General features: G+C 42.6%; 1 protein-coding gene across 3 annotated transcripts in view; it reads left to right on the top strand.

Annotated features, from left to right (window-relative positions):
• PLCH1 (phospholipase C eta 1) overlaps positions 1-25,841 on the top strand; it is a 215,019-nt gene that overhangs the window by 160,138 nt on the left and 29,040 nt on the right. For all 3 annotated transcript variants that reach the window (XM_014602787.3, XM_059731059.1, XM_019491860.2), the window contains exons 12-15: positions 4,324-4,485; positions 14,708-14,779; positions 21,654-21,748; positions 22,515-22,612. In XM_014602787.3, coding sequence (XP_014458273.2) covers positions 4,324-4,485; positions 14,708-14,779; positions 21,654-21,748; positions 22,515-22,612 — 427 coding nt within the window. The remainder of the gene's footprint in view (positions 1-4,323; positions 4,486-14,707; positions 14,780-21,653; positions 21,749-22,514; positions 22,613-25,841) is intronic.

Raw genomic sequence — 25,841 nt, 5'->3', positions numbered from 1 at the left:
CACCTGCCCACTTAGCAGCCCACCCGGGTGGTTCCAGGAGTTCGTTGCCATGGAGCAAAGCACCAGGCCCTGCACAGCTCAGATAGGTTCCGAGAGAGAAAGTAAAAAAAGGTTCCTCACTGCTTTTTTATCCCTCTCCACCTCAGCTGAGCCTGCCTGCACGAGCTGTCACTGGGTCACACAGCCCCTGAGCTGTGCAGGGCCTGGTGCTCCCCTCTGCAGTGGCAGCACCCCTGTGAACTGCCCAGGGTGGGTGCTAGTGGGTGGGTGCCACCTGCAGGGCACCACCACCATGGAGGGAAGGACCAGGGTCCCCTGCAGCTCAGGGACTGCTTGGGTCACTGGCAGCTCTCCCCCCTGCCATAGGAGAGGCCGGTAGGCTCCAGCACCCCGTGCACTGTCCCTGCCACCTTCCTGCTGCCTGAGACTGACCAGGAATGGCTGGCTTGCCCCTGGGGCAGAGCGGCAAGGTGGCAGGAGGATGGCTGGGTGTGCTGGCACTGGGAGAAAGCAGCAGGGATGGTGCATGGGGCGCTGGAAGCTCACCAAGCCCGAGCTTCTCTGAGCATGGTGTCTTCCAGTGCCCCATGCACTGTGGCACTGTGTTACATATCAAACTAGAATACCTCAGAGGGGTTTTACCTTGCTATGTAACAAAGTCATTTAGAATGAACTACGCCGCTGAATGGCTAGATAGCAGTGCCATTAAAGTATAATACGCCACTGAATGTGTAAATAGCAACACCATTAAAGTGGTGCCAAAGGGCAATTAGGTCGCTTTAAAGGCCAATTTTGTTGCATGTACAAACACCTTTAATGATTAATTCCTTATCAGTTTTCCTATTTCCTTTTCTTTTTTTTTTTCTTTTGATTGCCCTGACTACTTTTCCCCCCTCTTTGATTTTTGGACTTGTTTGATTTTTTTCCTTGCTCTTCATTCAGTTAACCCTTTCCATAGCATTATTTGCAGCTGCTAGATGTTCCAGCCCAGAAGCAGCCATGCTTCACTGGTTTAACATTTTAAACAAAGAAGAAAATAGTCTGTAGTAGAAACAAATAGGAAGTGTCAAGTTCAAATTTCACATCAGCCGGTGTAACTCCATTGATCTCAGGTCTGAATCTGATGCAAGGGTTTTGCTTTCTCTTTACAGTGTGCACAGGCACCCACACCCACACCTATACTCCCACTCCAACTTTCCCCCTATGGTTCTGCTTTATACTGACTGTTCTGCAAGAACTTATTATACCAAACTTTCTGTTTTTCTTCTTCATCATTTGCATCTGCTGTTGGGAATAAAAAAATTCAGGCTGACTTGGGAATCACTTCACAGGTAATTCAAATTCCCCACTGAAATGGTTTAGAGAGACCAGATGTTCCTGCCAGTTCTTTTTTTCTACTCTATTCACAGGGCACCACTAAGATGTCAAATAGTCAGCAAAGTTTTCTGTGATTCTTCATGCACTGTATAAAAAGACTGATCTTTTAGGCATATAAGAATAGAGATACTGAATGCTAAATTGATTTATTTCACTTCTAAAAAACATTGGTTTTGATTACTTTTAGAAAACATTACTTTTAGATCACAATGTAGTGTGATGAATTTTCAGCTATATATTCTACAAGACTGTTTCATACAAAGATATAATTTTGCTTTGGGTATATGAAGCAAAATGGAAAACTAGTTCATTAAGTGACACAAGAAGTTAAATTTTATCTGTATTTCCTGCAGCATTGAAATCTGTTACACTCAGTAAGGAAAAACTGTTTCAGTACAGGTTAGTACATTAAATTGAATGCCCCAGTCCTGCCAACCCTTATGGTTAGGATGTAAGAAAAGATTTACAATTGAACACAACTAACAGTATACCCCCAACTATAACAAGCAGTTCATGATCATGAATGATTGATCAGGGACCAGTAACTAGGCATTCTCCATGATCAGTAACTTTCCCTCATTATCCTCCTGTTATGCGGAACAGGAGGTGTGTCACCAGGCAACGGAAGCCCTTAGTGTTAGTGAGGACATCTTGTGGGTGGTGCTGGTGGTCTCTTGTCTTCTGCAGAACTGGTGCATCTCATCTTCCAGTGTGGGGAAGAGCTCTGACTCCTCTTTATCATAGAAATCAAGAGAGGTTTCTGTTTGTGTGTGGGGTCACTGCTGTTTACATCAAAACAGCTTTTAAGCACTTTGGGGTCAGGGAGCATCTTTTTGTTCTGTGTTCATACAGCACCTAGCCCAGTGCACCTGGTAGTTGCTACCATAGTATAAGTATTCATTATTAATAATGGTAATAAACAGGGATTCGTTTCCTCTGTTTAAAAATCCAAAATTCTCTGATTAAAAAAATCCAAAATTCTTTGATTAAAACCCCCCAAATCCTTGTTTTCTGTGATTAGAATGAAATCCCACTATATAAATAAGTATGAGTTGACTACAATGTTTTATTGATATACTTACAATTTTAAAGCAGTTTGGAAGCCTACCAGAGCCTCAGTCATTATAATAAAATAATTCTAAATATATATTTTGGTGTTTGAATTTGGCTTTTTATTTTACTAAATCAGAGCTCCCCGTCCCCTTTGCTCACCAGGGCTTGGGTTCAGCTGCAGCTGTGTTTCCCGCCCCCCCCACACACACACTGCTTTGTGGTGCTGAGTAGCTCTGATATGCTGGTGCCCTGCCTCTGCCATACTGTTGCCCCTCACTCCCAACCCACAGCACCCATCTGTCCCCCAGTCCTGTTGGTGCCCCTCACTCCCAACCCTCAGCCCTGTGGCCCTGCTGGTGTCCCTCACTCCCAGGCCCCAGCCCCACAGTGTGTGAGGAAGGGGATGGCTGTGTGAGGAAGGAGGGGTATGAGCATAGATGATGTATGGGGGTTGGGGGGATACAGACAGTGCATTGTGGGGGCACCTCCCCCCCCCCCGATTTCTACACTGACAACAGAGCATGGGGCTGCAGCCTGGCTGGTGTAGCTCTGGTCAGGAGCTGCCTCCACGGCCCAGTAGGCAGGACCTGGCATGGGAGGGAGAACCCTGCCACCAGGGCCACGCAGGTGAAGCATCCCCTGCCTGCCTGGCAGTAGCAGGGGTCACAACTCAATTCTGCTTCTGCACCAACACTGCTGCGCCTCACCTTGGAGGCTATGACAGTGTGGCACTCTCTCCTGCACTGGATTCCACCTGCTGGGCCACTGAGGCAGATCCTGCCTGGAGCTGATCTGGCCAGGCTGCAGCCCTGCACTCCATGCCCTACTATAGGCACAGAAATCTGCAGGGGGCACATGCCACCCACCCCCATCACACATTGCCTGTGTCCCCCCACCCTGCTGTGCATCACCTGTGCCCTAGGGTTGCCAACCCTCCAGGAATTAGATATAAATATCCAGAAGACTACTGAAAGTCAGCTGGGAGATGAATGATAGTGCATTAATCAAAATAAATATTAAATGTTGAATCTCATTTATACAGTAGTCCAGTGGGTTTTTAAAATGTAATAGTAATGTGCATCTGCCTTCCTGACAAAAAGTCTATGCACCGTAATCCATAACTGATATACACAAGCACATGGGCACATTCGCGTTGTGTGTTGTGGGCATGTTGGCATTCCGGAAATCTTCTGGAGTAGATTGAAACAGAGTTGGCAATCATACTATGCCCCACCATGCACACACGACTTACCTGGAGGGAGCTGTGGGAGCTGCTCTCTACCCCGCTGCCTGGCTGCCACATGCATGTGTGTACGCACACACGTACACCTGGTGCCCCCTGTATTCCTCTCCTCCCAGCCCCAAACAGCACCTTGCAAGCTGGAATGCCACCAGCCTGCAAGGGAAACCTGCAGTTTCCCGTTTTTTTTCTCCTTTAAAGGCAAAAATCTACTTTTTGTTGCATTTTTTTGTGGCAAATGGAAAACCCAGGTCCCTGGTAATAAAACGTCACTCTTGTCTGATCCCACAGAGAAAGATTTCTAATAATTCTGAACACAGGCCTTTTCAAAGGGCTACTCAAACACGTTGGGTGGGTAATTCTCCTCACCCCTCTAAGAGTATGTAATTAATAATGTTATATCCAAATGGGTAAAATCACAGCGAGAAACACATTTTGTGGTGTTGTAAATGGTTACTGATGGTCCGATGAGTTGCTATATGTTTCAGTGGAAAATGTATGATTCTGCTTGTTCCTGGAAAAGTTAAGAGGAAACACTGGAAACATTAATAGGTTGCTCCTTTCATGAAGCATCTACCACAGTCTATTTGCCTTTTTCAAAAATGATTGGCATGATTGAATAGATTTTAACAGGATCTGTTACTTCATTTCAGAGTAATGGTACAACTGAGCACCAGATAGAATCTTTTATAAGGAAGAAACTTGAATCTCTGATAAAAGAATCTCAAATCAGGGACAAAGAGGATCCTGACAGCTTCACTGTGACAGCACTGTTAAAGGCAACACACGAGGGTTTAAATGTAAACCTGAAACAGGTACAAAAACTATTTTCTCCTCCATTTGTTGTGGCAGATTTGACAGCTGCAGATTTGCTTTGGAATAAAATTCAGTGCAGTTTTGTAAATAAACCTTGCAAAAGTTACTTTATCCAGAATAAAGATCTGGAAACAACTCCAGAAAAAATAGCTTTAGAGGGGATTCTGGGACAGTCAGATGGAAAGTGTATAACTATCTATACTAGCAATGACCATATATAACTGTAGGCACTACGATGGGCTAGTATGAGCTCTTCCTCTGACAAAGTCCACTGGAATTACTGAGACTCTAGATGGTCATAAAAGCCAGTGCTGTTGGATCCTATCACAGCAGCGGGCCTTTGGCAAGACTGAGCCTATTTACAGAATATGAGATAATCAGGAACTTGTATATGGTCTTATCAGTATATACTGTCAGTTTGATAGTTTCCTATTCACATTATATTGGCATATATATGGAGAACTGTTTGAGTGACTGACATCATAGGGTGCTTACAGACAAAGAAAAAGAAACCTGATGCTTTACTTTCAGCTTGGTGTACATCCGTGCTAAGCACAGTGCATGCCCAGAAGAGAAATTGAGTCAGTTTGGCCTGGCTTGCCCAACGTCTGTATAGCTCACATGTTTCAGTGGGGCTTTGTGGCACTTTTATCTAGTAGCTGATTGAATCAGCTACTAGATAAAAGCACCAGAAAGCCCCGCTGAAATGCGCACCCTATATATACTCTGGGAGCGCCAGGTCAAACTGATTCCTCTTCTGGTAAAGCTCGGGGGGAGGGGAGGGTCTCACTTCCACCGGCACCCAATACATATTTTCACTTGTGTAACTGTCCTTAACATTTTTTTCTTCTAAACTTTGGAAAAATAAGAGGACATAACCTTAGAAGTTAAATAAAAACAAACCCCATAAAATTGGTATTAGTGTAGTTAAGTTTCTACTTACTTAAATTAGTCGGAAAGTTAAAATACACAATCACAATTGCTAGCATGTATATCGAGCCTTCAGCCTTTTTTGATTAAACCTCAGATATTTTGATGGATTAAGTAGGTAACCATTTACCAGAAGTAAACTGAAATATTGAGAATCAAAGGGCTTGCCAAAATTGACACACAGTCAGAGGTAAGAATTAATTCCAGGCATCTTAACTTCCATTTCTATCTAGCTACGTTCTCTTCTACACTGTAGACAAAATACAGTTCCATCTTTTAAGGATCTAATATTTAATCATTGATATTAATGGCCATTTTACCACTGACTTAACTGAGAGTAGCATCAACCCCTCTTTTTGATTTAACAAAAGAAGGGAAACTTTATTTTGCAAATGTTGAGCTCTATATATGTCTGTATGCAATGCTAAATATCTTCTAACTGTTCTAGTAACATTACAGTGGGCTAGGAATTAGTGCTAGTAGACCTTAGGACCTAATTTGACAAATTCTTATGAGGGGACTGGAGTATTTATTTGCTCAAGTGAATTGCAGTGAAAGTACCCTGAATTTTCATACTGAGACTATTGTTAATAGGTATTAGTATTTGTTATTCACTAATGTCCTGATGCCATCACAATCCATTTACTGCTTGCAAATGCAAGTGCATGTCAGCATGAGCTACAATTCAGAATGGTACAAAAATCAAATGAGTGCCATTTCTGATGATGACCTACTTTTAGAATGGGTAAAAGTTATTTTTAATATCAATGCGAGCTTTTCCATTGCTTTTGCATGTATTATACTTTAAAGGATACAAAGCCAGTTTTTCTTAAAAGATGGCAGGAATGTCTTTATTTTATGAAAGGAAAATCAAGATAGTGTTTTATTTATCAAAATGAGCTGCAATATGTGCATTTAAAACAGCAGTGACATTTAAAGGAATTTTAAATGCATGGAACTGAGTATCTTTACTCTGCAGTGGCTTCATTAAATGGCTTCAAGTCAGATCCTTAAAGCAACTGCTCTTTGCCAAATGCAAATAAGCATTCAGAAGTGTCAACATTTGTTTTATGTGATTTTAATGTCTTCTGGTCCATATTCTGCAAATGTAAGCAAACCATTGATGTCTAATAAGGCCAGGATCAATTCCTGGCTACATTTTAATATCTGCCTACCATTTGGTTCCTCCCAATAATATTAGATGTGTAGATTTTTAATAGTGGAACAATCTCTGCCTCAGTAATTACAATTAGAAAAGCCTTTTTATAAATTACAGTGTCTAAAGATACATTTATGCTAATTAAAGGTCCATCACTAAAAAGAAGTCAAAACTGCTTCTTTTATTCATCATATTTTCCCACAGATTGTGAGGGTATTCACTTTTTATTTCCTTGTAAACCATTAAACCAATTAATTCAACATGAACACATGTTGCAAGTGACTGCCAAGAAACTCATTTTGTATTGAGACAAAGGTAAAATAAAAGCTTTCCTTTTTACTATTGATACCTCTTTTAACTTATCCAGACAGCACCCCATAATTAGGGACCTGAGAAAATTGCAATTTTGTGGCCTGTGTGGATACAGTGAAATTAGCCCCACACTATGATTTTTAAGGGTTGTGAGCCTGTGCCAGGAAAAAGGTGAAAGCAGGTTTTCCTTTGCAGGCTGGCAGCATTCCAGCCTGCAAGGGGAAACCTGAACTTTCACAGCCTGCAAGTGGCTGCCAGGGATGTGGCCAGGATGCAGTCAGGCCGCCAAATGAAGGTACGTATATAGGGAGCAGGGGGGAGAAGGGGGTTTGGAGGGCTGGGCTTGGGGACTTTTGGAGTGGGGGGGCAGTGTGTGTGTGTGTGCTGTAAGTGGAGGGAGAAAATATTATTTGGGGGAGGCTGAGCATACACCCCCCACCCCCAGTAGGTATGTCTGTGGAGGGGAAGAGGTGGGGGGAGAGGAAAGGGACATGAGTGAGGCCAGATTGAGGCCCCCACAGTGAGGGAGGGAGTGGGACAGGCAGGGGCAGGGGCGGGGGCTGGGGTGAATGGGGCCCCAGGCCAGGTCATGGGATGGACAGAGCCTGGGCAGCTTGTTCAGAGGTGCAGGGCGCTCCCACTGCTGCGTCCACCCTAGGGGAGATGCAGGGTATACATGTCCCCTGGATTGGTGCATGGGGCAGAGGCAGGCTGCTGCTGCAGGCTGGGATCTGCACCCCACTGCCATTGCCCCAGGAGCCATGCAACACCACCGCCAGGAGGGAACGAGACACAGCGCAGCCTGGTGGCAGCAGGCACATAACATCACACTGCTCTCAGGGCAACAACAGCAGGGCACAGAGCCCAGTCCACAGTAGCACCCTGCCAAATCCAGGGGGCACGTGCCCCCTGTGCCTCCCCTGGTGTGAGCACAGCAGTGGGAGCCCCCCTGCACCCCTGGACGACCTGTTCCAGGGCTCCATTCACCCCAGCACCTGCCCCTGCATCTGCCTCCTTCCCTTCCTTACTGTGGGGGTCTTGATCTGCAACCCACATGCTCCTTCCCCTTCACAGACTTGCCTGCTGTGATGGGCAGCGCTCCACATGCTGCTGGGCTGTGACCCGGGCTGTATGCAGGTTGCGGCTGTGTTTGTACGCGCCCCTCCCCCTACAGCAGCTGCCCAGAGCCCACACCGAGACCGTCCTGTGACCCTCTATGCTTCCACCACTGCCCCACATTTGAGGGGACTAAGCTCCATTAGCCTTCCGCTGCCTATGGTATGTGCCTGCCTGCCGCACATGTGGCTTGTGTGCAGGTAAAGTAGCATTTTACATGGAATATTCATGGAACTACTGGGACCCATTTGCCAAGATCAGTGATAGTTCATGAATATTCCATGAAAAATTATACTTTACCTGTGTACGCGCTGCACATTTTCTGCAAGAAATCCATTATTTTCTCAATCTGCTGTAATTGACAGCCCACTATTTATCTGTCTCTTTCACTCTTTACATTAACATATGCATCTACCTTGTAAAAGGCACTGTTACAAGCTTATGCCTGTAGTGGCTCAAATGTAACACACTTTTTTATGTCCAGAACTTTTTATAACCATTTTACAAAACTGTATTTGATCATTTTTTTGTTTTTCTACCTATCCCCAAATTATTTCTAAGAAACAGCAAAATGTGTTGGTGCTTAGAGTACTTTACATTGTGCTCTTTAGTCCCCTGTTGTCTTTGAAAATTTATCACTGTATTCATCAGGAACTGGAAACAATGATCTATTGAATTGAATTAGGAGTAGGCTGTTCTGTGAGGAGCATTTCCCTTCTGGAATTGGGATTTTCCTCCACCAGGACTCAGTGCAGGCTGGCAATAAGAGTCTAGCACAGTCCCTCCCTTACAGTATAGTGTCTTCCTTGAACTCTCTGCTGGCTTGAGGATAAGGAGCTCTTGGGCTTCATTCTGCCTAGGTTAATGCTTCAGACGTAAATGCTGATGAGAAGGAGGGAAGCCTTGATTGGTGGAGAGACAAGGGACTAACAGAATCTGGGGACAGTGTCTCTAGTGGGTTATGGAATAGAGAAAATCCCACACAACTTACTGATTCATTTGATGCACTGGCTGGGGGAGTAGTTAGTTGATTGCACGATTTCACAATGGTTACACACTTAATTCATACAACACAATTTTATTTTAAAATTCTTTGCTACACATATAACACTGCTTAGCTTTAAGAAATACCACAAACATTAAGAACACAATAACTACATATATCAGAAACAATGCTCCAAATGTACTTCCTTAAAACAATTACAATTACAACTCAAAGTTAAATTTGAATCGATACTATTATTTTTCATAATATACTTACAATCCTAGAATTCCGAGAAGCCAAACACCTAAATATGGTTTCATTCCTCAGTAGTACAATTTAATGGGTTGGCCTCTAGTACGGTTCAATGGGCTCACCTCAGCAATACGATTCAATGGCTGGCCTCAATACTGATAGGACTAAGTCCCCTTCCTTCAATCCCTTTCGGGCGCTCCGCGGCTTCAGCGTGAACTAAGAGATTCGTGTTCATGGAGAGGGTGGTTCAGGTGATCAGTCTGATCTGTCCTACACTTGTGATTCTTCCTTTGTTGTTCTGCAAATGAGGTTACCTCCAAATTGGAACAGTAGGTTACAGTTTTTATTGAGTGAGTTTCTGTCTTGGGCCCCTCCTACCCAAACCTGTCACTACTCCCAAATTTGGGCTCAGATCTTACTTAACAGATTCTTTTGGTTGGTAATTAGTTTCTTTTGTTGACCATTTTAATTACTTTGGGGAATTTCCATATCACTGAATTGACTTTTATTTCCAATCTTGTCAAAGGCCCTAGGGTTTGATCTCTCGGAATGTGGGATGTTTGCTTAAGGGTCATTTTTATGTTAACTTTGTTAAAGGCCTCTAAAGAGTTAAGACTTTCAAGAGTTAAGACTTTGAGCAAAGTCAGGACCTTCTGCACGTAGACCAAAACAATGGCCTAGATAAGAAGATGAATCTTGTCTTCCTAAACTGGCTAATGGGCAACTATTATAAGCATTCAAACTATTTCATTCAATATGACAGACAGCTACCCAAACTAAGGCCTATTGGCTTTGGTGAATTTACAAGAGGAGAGCAAAGCCCCACTTTGTCCTGTAGCCTGATGCTAAGATCTCTCATATAGTCCCTTCCTCCCTGCCTCACCCCACAACTGCAACAGTTGTCTTCCCCCAAAGGCCACCACATATCACAATCTTTCCTGTGGGATAGAAGAGGGTGAACACACAAGATTTAGTAAAAGTAACTCAGATTTCAGCTACTCAAGCCCCCTTTAGAGCAAGTTGATTCTCTGGTAAGCTGATTTTTTATGAGCAAGGGAAGTAACCAGATCTGAGGCTGTGGACAGATGTAACTTTCAACTGGTTTTAAAAGGGCAGGGGAAGTTACCATTTAGGATTTTGTATCAACTGTTACAATGTAACTGTTCTATCTGGCTGCTCCAGTAGCTGTACACATAGGTTTGGTCACTTTAACAATGAACCAAAAAGGGTTATAGTTGCAAAGGTTTGCTAGGTTTATGACCCTATAGGAGCATGCTGATATAACAAATACAGTAAAATAGCTTATACCAGTATCATGCAATAGCAGCTGAAGTGCTGCTGCTCTGCTGTCCCCAACCTGAAACTAAGCCTAAAGCCATGTACAGATTTGTGCTTATATCACTTTACAGCACTACAAAAATATAATCAAGAGAGGTATACATAATGTTCACAGACCACTGGCTAGAGCACTGAAAAATTGTTGCAGAAAGATTATCTCCAGCCAGGGGTGATGGGGGTTGCCATACTACTCTTCCCTGTGCCATCCAGACTACCCCTTTTTCTCCCCCTAGGGGAGCCTGTCCATGGGCCAAGTTATTGACACCTTGCGCTCTCCCCTGCTGGGGAAGGGGACCAGACCTTTTAGTGAACTGCTGACAACCAATAATACAAAATTTTAGGGTACGCTTTTGCTGGTTCACTAATCTGATATGAGTAAATGCCTTCTTATAGCCTCTATTAATCTTTTAACTTGTTCCTGCGCTCGTCTGAAACTGTACTGTATTTGACTGTGTGGCTTATAGGTCCTTTTGGCAGTGTAAAGATCAACAATACAGTAATAAGTTGAAATAACTAGAGGTTTAATTGATGTAATCTGTTGGCCTACATAGAAGTGAGAACATTATAAAGAGGAATTTAAACTCTGTTATGTTTTGGTAATTCAGTAACTCATTAGCCAACGCGGGTATATTGTCTCTGTAAACCTCTGTTCTAATCACTTTCATTAGATTGTTGTGCCAGAAGGAGATCTACTGTGAAGCTTTACCATTTCCTTTTGTTTACTGGTCAAATTTTATTCTCTCAGATTGCATATCTTCAGTGCCATTAATTTTACCAAATGTTATCCTAGTTGCAATATTATGCTACAAAACTACAAAAATGGAATTGAGCTGGAAAGGTAGCTGGATGCCATCTTTGTTATGCTGCCTCAGAAGAGCACTGCTGGGGAGGTTCAAGTTAGATTCAGGGGTGCTTCAGCAGAACTGCTTGTTTCACTGCTGTTGAGATATATCAGTACTAAGGCTAATGATACCCTCCTATTTTACAAGAGGCTGTTTTTGAGGATGTATTAGTGTTTGCAAAGTGCTTTGTTAGCTAGCTATAACTTGCTTCAAAAATTGTAATTGACATTTTGTATCAAATCTGTGTAAATATTTCTAACTCATGAAAGGATGTGGATCCTGTCCACAGCAAAATATTTTAATCACTTAATGATCATGTCCTGACCATCATGTCACTTTCCCTTTTGTATTTTGTTTGGAGCAGCTTTCTATAAACCTTTTGTGGAGGTACAATAACCAAGTTAGTTGTTGGAGGAGAAAGAACAGCCTAAACAGCCCATAACAAATAATAGAGAATGCATACCAACCCATAGTTGTATATTGAATAACTGGAAGTATCTGAACTCATACTGTAAATGCTGGGAAATATGTTTCAACAAATTTAGGTTTTCTGGCTGCTCTTGAGGCAGATGAAGGGATGTGTCTTCTGACAGCAAAGCTAGATACTGCCAGTGATCATCAGATTGATGTCCCAGGGGATAACTCTGTACTGGTGGAAATAAGGATTCCTGTGGCTGCCTACCAAGCACACTCTGCATCTGCCTGTGTTTTAGAGATTTTTTTCTTTTATCATCTCGGTTACCTGCACTTTCAAATGCTGCAGGCCTTTTCATTGTTTTTTGTTGTTGTTTGTTTTGTCTTGTTTTGATGTTTCTTTTTTTACATGGCTGATCACTTCTTAGTCCACCTGGATTCCATTGCTTGTAATTCCAGTTCAGCTCCTGAGTCATCTTGTGCATCTGTTTCTTTTGCTGAAGAGACCTCCCACAACCCTGCCGTTATCTCATTAGAGCACCTAACTATTGCTTGCAGATGGCTTCATTACTAGGACCTACAAAAGGCATTGACCTCTATATAATATAACATGTGGTACCTGCTCACCTGTGTAATAATTGAGTCAAAGTCTGCTTGAAAGAAGAGAGATAACTCACCATAATGCTAATAGGAATAAAATCAACTAGTTAGCTGCCTAACCATTCAGAATTATTACAATTTGCCGGTAGCAGTGCTGGTGCTAATTCAGGAGTATTCTTTGCTGGAGAGGAATTCAAGATCCAAATCAAGTTTCAGCTACACTTGTGTAAACCATAAGCAATTCTGTTAGGACCAATTATAATTATATTTGATTAGCCTGATATACTATTCTCTTACTATATCCCTTACATATATCCAAATTATATACAGGTAAAAAGATATCTTATCAGAATTTTTTATTCACTTACAGGGGTGTCTTCACTTTATGCTGACTCTGTACTCACTTCACCCAACTGTAAATGGTGACTAGAGCTTGGTAGGAAATGGTTATTCTATCCCATAAAGATTGTCAAGATTCCTTTCTGCACTGGGATCAAAGCAAGGGGAGTTGGCTTATTCCAGAAGAGCCACTTTGCCCTGTGTTAGAGCATTTGCCTGCAAAGAGTATGACACAGCATCCTTGGAACTTGGAACCTCAGTCCTTTATCCTCTCTTTAGCTTCTGATTACAGAACAGTTTCAATAGGAGAACTGGAGACAGGAAAGCACAGAAGGCTGCTCCATAGTCTAGGGGCCAAAGCACACAAATGGGCTGTGGAAGTTTTGAGGTTCAAGTTTCTGGCCTGAAAAAGGTGGAATAGAAAATTGTAGATGCACCTCTTACATCCCAGGCTAATGCCCTAACTACTGGACTACATACTAGCTATTCTGAATGGGTGAGGACTTTTCTGGTTTTGACTGTAATTGCATCCTGCACCAATGACACCTGGCTTTTTTTAATGGATATATTAAAAAAAAATCCTGATCATTTCTGCGGTGACATAAGGGACCAAGGCCAAAGAAAGATCAAGGCCACTATTGCTGCACAGATGAAAGTCCATTAATTTAATTTGACTTAATTATAATTTGCTTAGGTGTGAAAATGAAATCAGTACTAACTAAATTATACCAATGCAATCTGAGAGTAAGAGGAAGCATAAACTGGTCCTTTGTAGTATGGTTGTCAGAAGATCAGTTGATCTAAAGCATTGGTTCTCAACCTTTTTAGACTCAAGGCACTGCTCCTTAGACTTTAGAAACCCTTCACGAGATTCAAAGCACCCCTTAGAAAATTCCAGCTCTTAACTTTAACTTGTTTTTTGCCTATGGAAAAATAATACAGCAACTCTTTTATCATGAATAACTTGGGAAGACTACAATGGGTTGGAATGTTTTTGATACTATGGATTCCTGTATGAAGTCTCTGGGTTTATGTTGTGAATCATATGTAAGTGTTTGCACACCTAACAGTGCTCATATTGCATGACATCCGATGGCACCCTTCAAAGGATCTCACAGCACCACAGCATCACTGGTCTAAAAGAACCACACAATACAAATCAAAGGGTAGAGTATCTCATTCTTCCTTTAGGTGCTGCCACTGTTGTAGACCATACAGCACCTTTGGTACTGGCTGTAGGCTGCTCTTTTGACCCCACCAGTTCTCTAATGGCTGATGTGGGTTTCTTTATCCATCCACCATAGAGAAATAACAAGCAGGAGGTAAAGTGGCAGCAGTACTTACATATTGGCATTAAGTGAGGGATGGAGGGAAGTATTATATATATGCATGTTATAAGAAAAGAAGAAAGGAATTTGGAATCTGCTATTTTAATGATGAATATGGCTTCTTACATTCAGTCTGTAAAGGTTCATCAGCTAGTATGAATAAATATTGCCTTGCTCTAGTTCCACCATCAGAATGCTTGTTGAGAGAAAAAATAAGTCTCTCTGTTCTTATTTTTCTTGTCTTGACAAGTTTGATTTAAAGTACTGTTGTGTCATTACTTGTCTATTTTCCTTTACTATCAGCCAATTGCCAAGCCACAAATAATATGTATGAATAAAAACATTGTATATTGTATTTGCACATTTAAATTTATGCTCATTACTAATCACATTAGGTTTAAATTTTAATAATTTCACTTTAATTTCTGTTCCTTTATGTAATATATTCTCATAATAGCAGCCCAATAATGTCCCCTAAAAAAAAAGCTGTAGCATGTTGAAAAATACATGTTTTTAAAGGCCCTGGAAGACTGGAAAAAAGAGAAAAAAAATTCCTGAGATGGTTTGAGGAACAATGTGTTCATTGTGCACTTTTCTTTTTTGCAGAACTCAGACATAAAAGAAAGTGGAAAAAAATCCCACAGTCGGTCATTAATGGGCAACTTTGGTAAGCACAAGGTAAGTAGGACTAGAGTCTCCAATAGCCATTATGTGTCAACAGAGTTAATAAAAATTGGCTCTGAAGTCATAGAGATTGAATTTTTGGTAAAAGACAAGACTGTCTTCTAACTACAGCACCCGAATGCAGATTAGGAAATATTGCTCTTGTACAGTCTTTGCTGATTAGCTACAATGTACTTGTTGCTGTTCTGAAGAAGGTAATAGCAATTAGTGTGAGATGATAGGAAATAAATACAGAAAAACTTGGATGACCTAGAGACAGAATTGTCCTTTACTGATGTAGAATTACTATTACTTTATTGTGTATAAATAATGACATTTGCACTAATAGTCTTCACTGAAAGAAGTGTCTACAAGATGAACTTCACAGAGAACAAGCTACCTATGTGTCACGTCAAGAAAGGGCATGTGTTTCACATGTAGGGAACAGATGCTGCTGCAGACTCAGGAGAGAGAAGCTAGGCAGGTCACACAGGCCAATATTTTCCGAAGCATCTCCCTTGGGCTAGGGACAAAAGTTACACGTAAACCGGTTTATGTGGTTGGAAACTGGCGTAAACCTGTAACAGAACAGAAGTTCAATGTACATAAACCACTTTCAAAATGGCCAAAACCAATTTTAAGATAAACTTGATTGGATGTAGTATCAGACTTAACGGATTTAGGTTAAACTGTTTATGGAACTTCTGTCCCAGATCTCTTCCTGGTACAGGTTAACTCACAGTCCCCCTGCTCCAGTGGAGCAAGGACTGCCCTGCCCCTCTGCTCCCTAGCCTGCTTCCTGCCTGAATCCATCAGCCCATGGGGGGGAAGGGAACAGTCCTCCAGACTAGTCAGGGTCTACATAGTACGTCAGGGGGAGAGAGAGCCCCTATGGTGGGGGCTTTTTGACCCTTGGCAGCCCCCCTCCCTTGCCAGGGGCAGCCTGGGGAGCTGGGGGGAGTTCCCTGCCTCCTCCTCCCCTGCACAGGTCCTTGCCTTAGCTGTTGCAACAGGAAGGAGGGGGAAGTAGTTCCCAAGGCCCTGGGGTTGTGGGTACCAGGGAGTGACTTCTTCCATCCTGGCCAGGGGACCCATAGCCAAGTGGGCACAGCCCTGGGGAGCTGAAGGAAATCTCTGCCCCCCCCTTAGATGATGATCGCTTCAGCTGCTACCACAGAAGGGAGGGAGAAGAAGTCCTCTTGGCCAGGTGCCTGCCCAAGCAGCACAGCATGGAGGCATTGGGGAGGCAGTAGGGCAGCCCCAGGGAGCTGAGGGGAATTCTCCCCTTTCCAGACCCCACAGCTGCTTGTGATAGGAGTCTCATGGATAGCCCAGGGCAGCCTCAGGGAATGGAGGACAATTTTCCTGCTCTTCTACAGTCAGTTTTGCCTCAGCTGCTGTGAGTCTGAGTCAAAACCAATTCCAGGGAAGCAGAAGAATTTCCCTCCTCTCCCTGAGGCTGCCCTGGGCTATCCATGAGACTCACAGGGCTGAAGCAAGCAGTTCTGGGGTTTGGGAGGAGAAGAATTCCCTCAGCTCCCCAGGGCTGCCCTGGGCTGGGGGACCCTGGGCTGAGGTTGGGGAAGACCCCCAAGGTGGGCTGGGCTGCATGGGCAGGCACCCAGCCAGGAGGACTTCTTCTCCCTTCCTCCAGTGGGAGTGGCTGAAGCAATCAGCTGCTGGGGGGGGAAGGAGTAATTCCCTTCAGCTCCCTAGGGCTGCCTGAGCCGGGGAACCCAGGCTGGGGAAAACCCCTGAGAGGGATGCTCCCCCAAGGTAGGCCAGCACCTGGACAGGGGGGCTCCTCAACCCCCTGTCGGCGGGACAGCAGGGGGTTGGGCGCATGCACTAATTGAGGCCCCACTTGACTGGGCTGGCAATGACCAGCAAGCTGGGATACAAACTCTAGGGCCCACCGCCTACTGGCCAGGGTCAATGCAGGCCTCCCCCTGGCTTTCCCAATTGAAAACTGAATGTCAGTGCAGTTGGTTATCAGTTCAATTCATGTATCTGAGAGGAAGCTGTTTAGATTAAATCAATTCTGCCTCGGGGATTTTGACTGTCTGTACTTAGCCTAGAAGGATTGCTGTGGCATCTGGAGATATATTTGTTAAGGATTCATTGTGTACCTCATTACTTGTCAGGACAATAAACTGATTTGTTCACCTGATGTTGGAAGCTATCTTAATACGGGCAAAGTGCTGAATGTTCTAGCTTTCTATTAGTTCTCTTAAGCAGATCACTCTTCAGCTTATAGTGCAGAAGATCACAGAGCACGACAGTAGCAACATAACAAAAAAGTATGGAGGAATTTGCATGAGTCCATCACTTCTCTTTTTCTACTCCCTCCATTGGAGTTAGCTGGGATGGAGAAAAGCATGGGATCTCTCATCTCGAGGCACTGTGACCCTAACTGACTCTTGGGAGGAAACTCTGATAGAAGGGAGATGTCAGATAAAAGTCTGTATTTCATTTTCACCCAGTGCAGTATGCACAGGAAAATTTCTGTAATGAAAAGACTAACACAGAGCTCTTTGATGGGAGGACTAATTATAGAAAAGTTATGAAAAGGCTGGCTGTGTGGAACATCATTTCTCACATACACATCACCCCTGTTGGCATTCACAGCCAGGATCTACACAGTACGTCAACAGATCTCAACAGGTCTTTAGGCCTTAGCAAAATAATACTCAATGCTAACATTTTTTAAATTAAATTTATTAAGGAATGAGCTTAGCAAAGCCTAGTCCTTTAAAGACATGACATTTCTATAGATGGCTGGTGAAAAAATGGGAAGTGTGATGTGAATTAGAGGAAGAACAAAGTAGATTTCATGGCTAGGAATCACATTTATGTTGTATTTTATTGTTTTTGTCAAGAGTACTCTATGGCCATGTACAGATATGTACAGATATTCAGTTTGTCAGTGCTATCCTAGGAATAAATTGAGTATACAGATGTTAAGAATTTTTCTTGGAGAAAAAAAGTGGCTACTCCAGGAGAAAAATAACCTGGGAACAACCAGAATTAAATCACTCGCAGGAGATAATGTCTGGTTCTATGTTAGAACACTTAAGCCAAGGTCTACAAACGGACTGGGTTTGGATAATGATGGCATGCTATCTGTGCACACTATACACAGGGTGATTGTGATTTAGTTCTGCTGTCCTGCTCAGATGAATAGGACCTTACTACACAATAGGCCTCTGGAGATTACTTGTTTTAGGAAGGGAATTCTCAATGTGTGTTTCAGAATTAGGCCCTGAATTTATGTAAGTTTTTCTTAGCTTTGCTCTTCATACAATGCGTACATTTTTGTAGAGCTGCATGATTTGATTTTCCACTCTGCTAGTTTTATGTCACCATAAATCTATTTAATCAGGTTGATTTAACTGAAATAAAATCAGTAAAGTTACAACAGTGAGAAAGTTATGTAACAGCAGAAATTCAGGCCCTACTTTTGTAATTAAATTATAAATGTAGAACAGTATCAGTGGCTATGGCTAAGTGCACATGTTCATAGCCTCTGGTTTTCAAGAAACCAAAAGGTGACTAATAAGTTCTAGTATCCATTCAACATGCAGGTGATTTCAGGAAGTAACTCTTCTACATGCTAATGGACATTATCCATTGTTAAATATCTTGTCACAGGAACACAAAAAGGAAAGGATGACTGTCTGAGTAGACCTGAGCAAATGTTCTATGTCTGATGTCTATAGTTCTGGATTTTCAAAGATGTTATATTCTGATTTTCTGTGGAGACTATAGGATGGGAGCTGTGTGCTTTGGGTAGACAGCCTGTCTGAATGTAGGCTGTGAGTAGAATCCAGGAGTCCAGACTCTCCAGTGTGTATACTTAACACTAGAGAACACACCCAGTCAACAAAAGGGATAGTTGGTCTCTTTCAACAGTGATAACAGCAGGATAAACTCAGTTATGGGCATTATTAGTATACTGTATTGGGAGATTAAAAATCAGTGAATCTGAGCTGGAATGTAGTTTTATTAATGTGTGGGTGAAAAGAGAGTGTTTCTTAATTAGATGTTAGCCACCTCATTATGGAGAGGGGAAATTAAAGAGCTATTTGAACTACAATTACAACGTCACTGAATATATTGTTAGTTTATGTTAGTTTGAAGTCAGGCAGAAGGCAGGGTAGATTTGTCCTTTAATAGACTAAATCAGAAATATATAGCATAAGCTTTCATAAGCAGTGGGTTTACTTCATCAGATGCTGTGAAGGCACTGCAGGAAGCAGAGCTGCTAAATAGAAAGCAGTGATTAGGATACAAAAGGAAGGGAAGAGGGTGAGGATGGACAGGGCACTGTTGAGAGAGGCAAGATGGGTGAAAGATGGAAAAACAAAGCAATTAACCCATTGAGGGACATAAATCTTATAGGGCACCTATACATGTGACAGTCTTCTGCATGCTAAGTAACATACGTTGGATCAGACCCAATTAATTAAGTCTTCTGTGAGTCAGCCTCTGTGTCACATGTATTCAGCATCCCTGCATTTCAAAATGGTGGTGAGGGTGCTTTAACTAAAGCACCCCTGCCGCCATTTTGAAGCATGGAATGCGAATACACATGATGCTGAGGGCCCTTTAATTAGAGTGTCTCTCAAAGCCACTCTAATTAAGGCGCCCTCCCCCTCCCCGCCTTCCACCCTGGAAGCTAATCCAGGTAATGGGATAAGAATCTGTAGTCTCAAGCTTAGACCATATTTAACACAGTCCAGTCTTGTGGATGATTTCTTGTTCTATAATTTCCCACTCAAGTTAGTTTTTAGTTTTCTTGTCTAAGTACAGCCACTCTGAGGTCAGCAAAGGAATGTACAAGGAAGTTAAAGTGATTTTGCCACAGGCTTGTCTGTTTTTCTGGAAGTGATGTCAGATCAGTGTCCATTCTTTCTTACATGTAGGGATTGTCCCATTTGTCCAATGTAGACAGCAGAGGGGCACTGTAAGCAGGCAATAGCATATATGATAATGGTAAAGGTGCAGGTAAATGAACCTCAGGTGTTATAATCTGTATTACATGGGCCATTGATGATATGGTCTGTGTTGATGAGGGGATATAGGTGGTATGTGGGTCCAGAGCAAGGTCTGATGCTTTAGTGAGAACAGGCATTGCTGGAGAGACACTGTTTGAGGTTGGGGAGCTTCCTGCAAACCAGGACAGATTTGTTTGGGTCAGTGAAATTAGAGCAGATACAGTTGTAATGTAGAGGTTGGACATAGATGATAGATATAGTGGTGTGGTTAGGATGAGAGCTACTGACATAAAGGTAGCTGTAGTAGTTGGTTGGTTTCCAATATAATGTGGAAACTTGCCACTGCAAATTTTCACACTGGTGTCCAAGAAATTAATTTGCTGGGAGGAGTATTTCAGATTCAGTTTGATGGAGGGGTGGAAGTTGTTAAAGTCCTGGTGGAATTTCTCTGGAGATTCCTTCCTGTGAGGTTTGAATGTTGAAGATGTCATCAATGAATATTTTGCAATATATTGAAATCAAAGTTTGGGAATGCTACACTGTAGAAAACTTTCCCAGTAAGCAGGCTATTTGTTTTTATCACAAAAGGAACAGTTGATAGACATTACTGCTATTCAAGAGAGATGTTTATGAAAAGAACAACCTTGAAATTCTAGTGTGTTTTTATTAGAGCTAATAATTTTAATGTGCATTGTCAGATACTAGAATACTTTGATTCTTTCATATACTGGACAACTCAGAAAGCAGAAACAGACTTCAAGCTATCTAAATATTTTTTTCTGGAGACTCTTTGTTCTCTACTTTATGAATGAATTTGTTAAACTTATAAGTATCTCAGAAGTCATAGATAGAAGCAATGCAGTTTTCATAAATCTATTAAAATCGTTTGTTGTTATTAAATATTCTGTGGTACATTAGGAACCCAATAAGATTTCTGTTATTTTACTGGAAATATTATTCAAGATCTTGGTTTTACTATGGCTCCTCTCACTTTTGTCTCCTACCTATAATATCCCCTTTCATCTGCCTTTGCACAGCCAAGTATGCAGGTTACTCATGGCAAAAGTCATAACACAAGTGAGGGAGTACACAAAATAGCCCCAATTAGGTTAGGTCCATTCAGATGATCCCCTTATGACCTGTCCCCACAGCCCGACAGTTTAACTTTTGCAGGACTGGCAGGGTGGGAAGTCCATGGGCTTCATGATGGCAGTTGTAGTAGGCTGCATGTCTCAAAGGCTACAAGCCAGCTGCAGGCAGTAAGAAAGTGATTGCAGGCCTGCCAAGGAAGATTGGGCCAGCTGATGAGGGTAATTGGCTAGCCCAGGGGAAATTAAAAGCTTTCAGGGAAGAAAGCTTGGAGAGAGCGCAGGAAGGTTGTGTGGCTAGGGGCTGCAGCATTGAGCTAGGCTATTCTCTCAGGGTCTGGAAAAGATTGCAGGGTGTGAGTTAATGCTTTACTATTTGTGTATTTGTTTGGTGGCTTATTGATAGTTTACACTGTGTCCTGTGGACCATATTTGTCCCAGGAAATAAAGATTGTGTTTATATGAACCTCCAACCTGCCACAGCAGTGTTCGGAGCACAGGGGCACACAACAGTTCTCCTCTCTGTCATTTTTTTTCTTGTATCTGCAGAAACACTAGCCAGAATACACGCCATATTCACTTATGATTAACACTAAGGAAGTCAGTGAATGGCCATTGTGTACTTTAAATACTGTTAATTCAAAAGTGGAACTTTATTTTTAATTATAGAAATGAAATTATAAAATACCAGCTAGGTCAATGATGTATTTTAGGGGCAACATAAGTTGCAGTTAATGATGATAAAATGTGGATTTATATGGTACATGGGTTCATTGAATAAGCTTTCTCTGATTTGTCTAACAGAAAGCTGTTAAGCCAAGGTCCAAGTCTCACAGCACATCTGATGATGAAGAGAGCCAGCAAAGCTCTACTGGAAAGGAAGCTGGGCAGCTTCACAGGTCAGAAAGTATCACAATTTAATTTCAGTGGAAACTAGAGACATTTGACTGCTAAATGCACATGGTGTGCTCTGTCACCTAAGTTACTGGAGCCTGTTCTCAAGAGCAAGTCATTGTTGAAATATTTTTGTGGTAACTACAAAAACCCAATACTCGATTACAGTGAAATGCAAATAGCAATTATTCATAAACTAAATATGAAAAGCTATAGCAATACATGCCTAGTAGAAAAAAGGCAGGCTCAATTTTACATTAAATGATACTTAGAATATTGTTTAGTTTCAATAATAGCATATCACACCCTGTCTGACATTATTACAGCTGACAATGTAACAAGCATTTATTGCAGCTAAAGTCTCTTCTTTTTGAAGCTGCTTTTGCACTTTACTTTTATTTGATATAATGGCTAGAACCATACTATAAACCATGTCCATTATGTCTAGAAGGGTGGAATGTTTGTGGGGAGATGTATGTATGTATGTATGCATGGGAGAAAGAGAAATGTGGCTTCAGAGTGACCTATAATCTTTTAGAGGTTGCTGAAAATTATGTTTACAATGCTTGCTTTTTTGTTTTTATTTCTTGCTAATTTAAAATTGCCCTGTTTCTTAATTTATAATTGTTAGTTTAACAATAATATGCCCAGATACGGCTTTTTGCTGAATTGTGAAAAGGACAAAAAGAGAGAAATATTTTTTAAATATTAAACATTTGAAAAATATAAATAAAGTGTACAAGAGTGAGTGATACAAATATTTCCCAACAGACTGGGCCGTCGGAGAAAAACCATGAAGCTATGTCGTGCTCTGTCTGATTTAGTGGTGTATACAAACTCTGTGGCAGCTCAAGACATAATAGATGATGGTAAGATGGGGTGGGGGAGAGAATGTATTTATATCAGCATTCCTTTTCCAGTTGATTATATATTCTGATGAGAAAAATGCCTGAAATCTTATGTTTTTGCCTTTCAGAGAAGTTTTAAAAGTTGGCCAGCTATCTTACTAATGCTTCTTACTTTTATTACAGGGGAGATTATGCTTAGGGGCAACCAACGTGGGTGCATTAGAGGCAGGTCCTGTCCGACCAACCTGGTGGCCTTCTACGACCAGGTCACAAAATCCTTGGACACAGGTGTTGCGGTGCCCATAGTCTTTCTGGACTTTAGGAAGGCGTTCGACACTGTCTTTCACCCCATTCTCATAAAAAAATTAGGGAGCTGTGGCATTGATGCCTACACAGTCATGTGTGGGCCGGGCCCCACTCCCGCCGCCACGCGTGGGTCGGGAGGGGCGATCTGCGGCCCGTCTTCCGCGCACGCGGGGTTGGAGAGAGCCGGCGGCGAGCTAGAGTTAGTCACAAACGCGTAGTGGTTGATTAAAAGATTGTTTACTTACACCAAAAGATGGTCGCGGTGCAGGCAGAAAACTTGCTTGAGTTACAGTTGCAGATAGAAAAGAAGAGAGACGGACTAGAGTTCTTCTAGCCCATCCGGTTGGAGGCTCTAAACCGCGAGTCCATCGGACCAACCGGAGAAAGTCCGTACGGTAAAGAGCTCTGAATACACTCACTCACACGAAGTTTGCTAGGCTCCGTGGGTCCGGTTCGGTTTCTTGGTTCCCCGGAGTTGTTTAGGCTCCATGGGTTCGAAGGGTTCCCCGGAGTTGCTTAGGCTCCGTGGGTTCGAAGTTTACAGGAAAGGGATACGTTTAGGATTGTGATCGGTGACGGGGAGAGGCTAGAAGCGAAAGCTCCATAGGTTCGGTTATTAAGCTTCTATTGCCTGCTTAGGGGAGGCGCGTTGGGTTCGCGAGGGTCCGCAGCGCTTGGAGATCTTCACACAGAGTCTCTCTCTTCCTCCCTCCTCCAGTGTTCGTGGAGTCCTCCAACTTGGGCGGAAACCACTCAAGCTTTTTGTATGGCTAGCAAGCCAATAGCTAGCTGCCACGTGTGCCTACATTTGGAACTGGCCAATAATATGGCGCGAATCCAAGTACAAATGGCAGGAACTCCTTTGCAACGTGCATCACTAGTATGCAAAAGAAATTCACCCTGCAAAGAAGCTGTAATTTGGCAGGAAATCCCCCGTTGCACCAGAGTTCTCTCCCACAGCAGAGAACTCTATCGTGCAAAGAAAGCTACAATCGGCTGGAAAATAATTTAGCAGTGCCGAAGCACACACAAACAAAAAAACACAACTTTGGGTTGTGACAAGTCAGATGGGTTACAAATTGACTGGAGGGCCACACCCAGAAAGTGGTGGTGGACGGGTTGTTTTTGACCTGGAGGGATGTGGGCAGTGGGGTCCCCCAGGGTTCGGTCCTTGGGCCTGCACTGTTCAACATCTTCAACAGTGACTTGGACGAGGGGGTGAAAAGCACCTTGTTCAAGTTCGTGGATGACACTAAGATGTGAGGAGAAATTAGAAAGGAGGGACAGGCTACAGCTAGACCTGGACAGGTTACAAGGGTGAACGGGTGAGAATAAGATGGGTTTCAATACTGACAAGTGCAAGGTGTTGCACCTGGAGAGGAAGAACCAGCAGCAAGCATACCTACAAGTTTGGGAATTCCCTTCTCGTCAGCAGAGAGGCAGAAAAGGACTTTGGAGTCATTATTGATTTCAAGATGAACATGGGCCACCAGTGTGAGGATGTGGTCTGTAGGACTAACCGCACCTTGTCATGTATCCACAGATGCATCACAAGTAGGTCCAAGGAGGTGATCCTCCCCCTCTATGCGACATTGGTCAGGCCACAGTTGGAGTACTGTGTCCAGTTCTGAGCGTCGCACTTCAGGAGGGATGTGGACAGCATCGAGAGGGTCCAAAGGAGGGCCACTTGCATGATCGGGGGCAGCAGGGCAGGCCCTACGAGGAGAGGCTATGGGACTTGAACCTGTTCAGCCTTCATAAGAGAAGGTTGAGAGTGGATCTGGTGGCCGTCTATAAACTTACCAAAGGGGACCAGTGGGGAATAGGAAAGACCCTGTTCCCCCAATCACTACCAGGAGTAACTAGGAATAACGGCCATAAGTTGACTGAGAGTAGATTCAGGTTAGATATCGGGAGGCACTACTTCACAGTCAGGGAGGCTAGGATCTGGAACCAACTTCCAAGGGAAGTGGTGCTTGCTCCTACCTTGGGGGTCTTCGAAAGGAGGCTAGATAATCACCTAGCTGGGTCATTTGACCCCAGCATTCTTTCCTGCCCATGGCAGGGGGTCAGACTTGATGATCTGCTCAGGTCCCTTCTGACCCTACCTACTATGAAACTATGCAAATATTTATCAACAGTGAAAGAGGGTTAAACAGCTTCCTTTTGTGCCCCTGAAAAAGGTTGTCTTTCTGTTTCTCTAGTTTGCTTGTGACTTTCATGATTTATTAAAGTTCCCATGGAATTCTGAAAATAAAGACCTTTCAGGATTTTGCCATGTTAGGAGATTGAGCTGATGTTTTATCATAATATTACACTATTTAATGTTTATAGTGCGATAGTACTATGAAGTACTGCAAGGTCCAGACTAGGATTAGACTATTCAGTGAGAAGATGGATAAGTGAGAATGTGTATGATACAGAAACGGTAGTTTGGGTTCTGATTTACTCCTTAAGGTAATCTAAGGACAAAATGCAATTAGTGAGGTTTAAGGAAATATAAGGATACAAGAAAAACCTTTAAAAACTGCCTAATAAATCAGTAGGATCATTGCCACAAGATGTCATTACAAACAAGATGTTAGCAGCATTTTTAGAAGGATTAGACATACATGTGGCTAATGAGAACATCCATAATGTCACAGGGAATAGATATATTTTCTATAAGAGAACCATACCTCTGGGCTGTAGGGCACAAGCTAACAACTAACTAATGGGATCTGAAAAAAACCTTCCCTACAAACTGATTGTCTGAATTTGATATCTTCTTCTGAAGCACCTGGTTTTGGCTAGTGTCAGAGGTAGGAGTCTGGTGTTCCTAAATACTGTGAAGTGAATACTTGTTCCTTTAAACAAATACACATATTTTGTATTATTAGATTTTGTCTATTTTTCTCCCTCGGTAGCAGTAAGACCAAATGCAAATGGTACCATTAAGTAGCTT

The sequence above is a fragment of the Alligator mississippiensis genome, chromosome 7 (assembly GCF_030867095.1).
Source record: "Alligator mississippiensis isolate rAllMis1 chromosome 7, rAllMis1, whole genome shotgun sequence".
NCBI lineage: Eukaryota > Metazoa > Chordata > Crocodylia > Alligatoridae > Alligator > Alligator mississippiensis.
The sequence above is the reverse complement of the archived record's forward strand: the minus strand, read 5'-3'. Positions and strand labels throughout refer to the sequence as shown.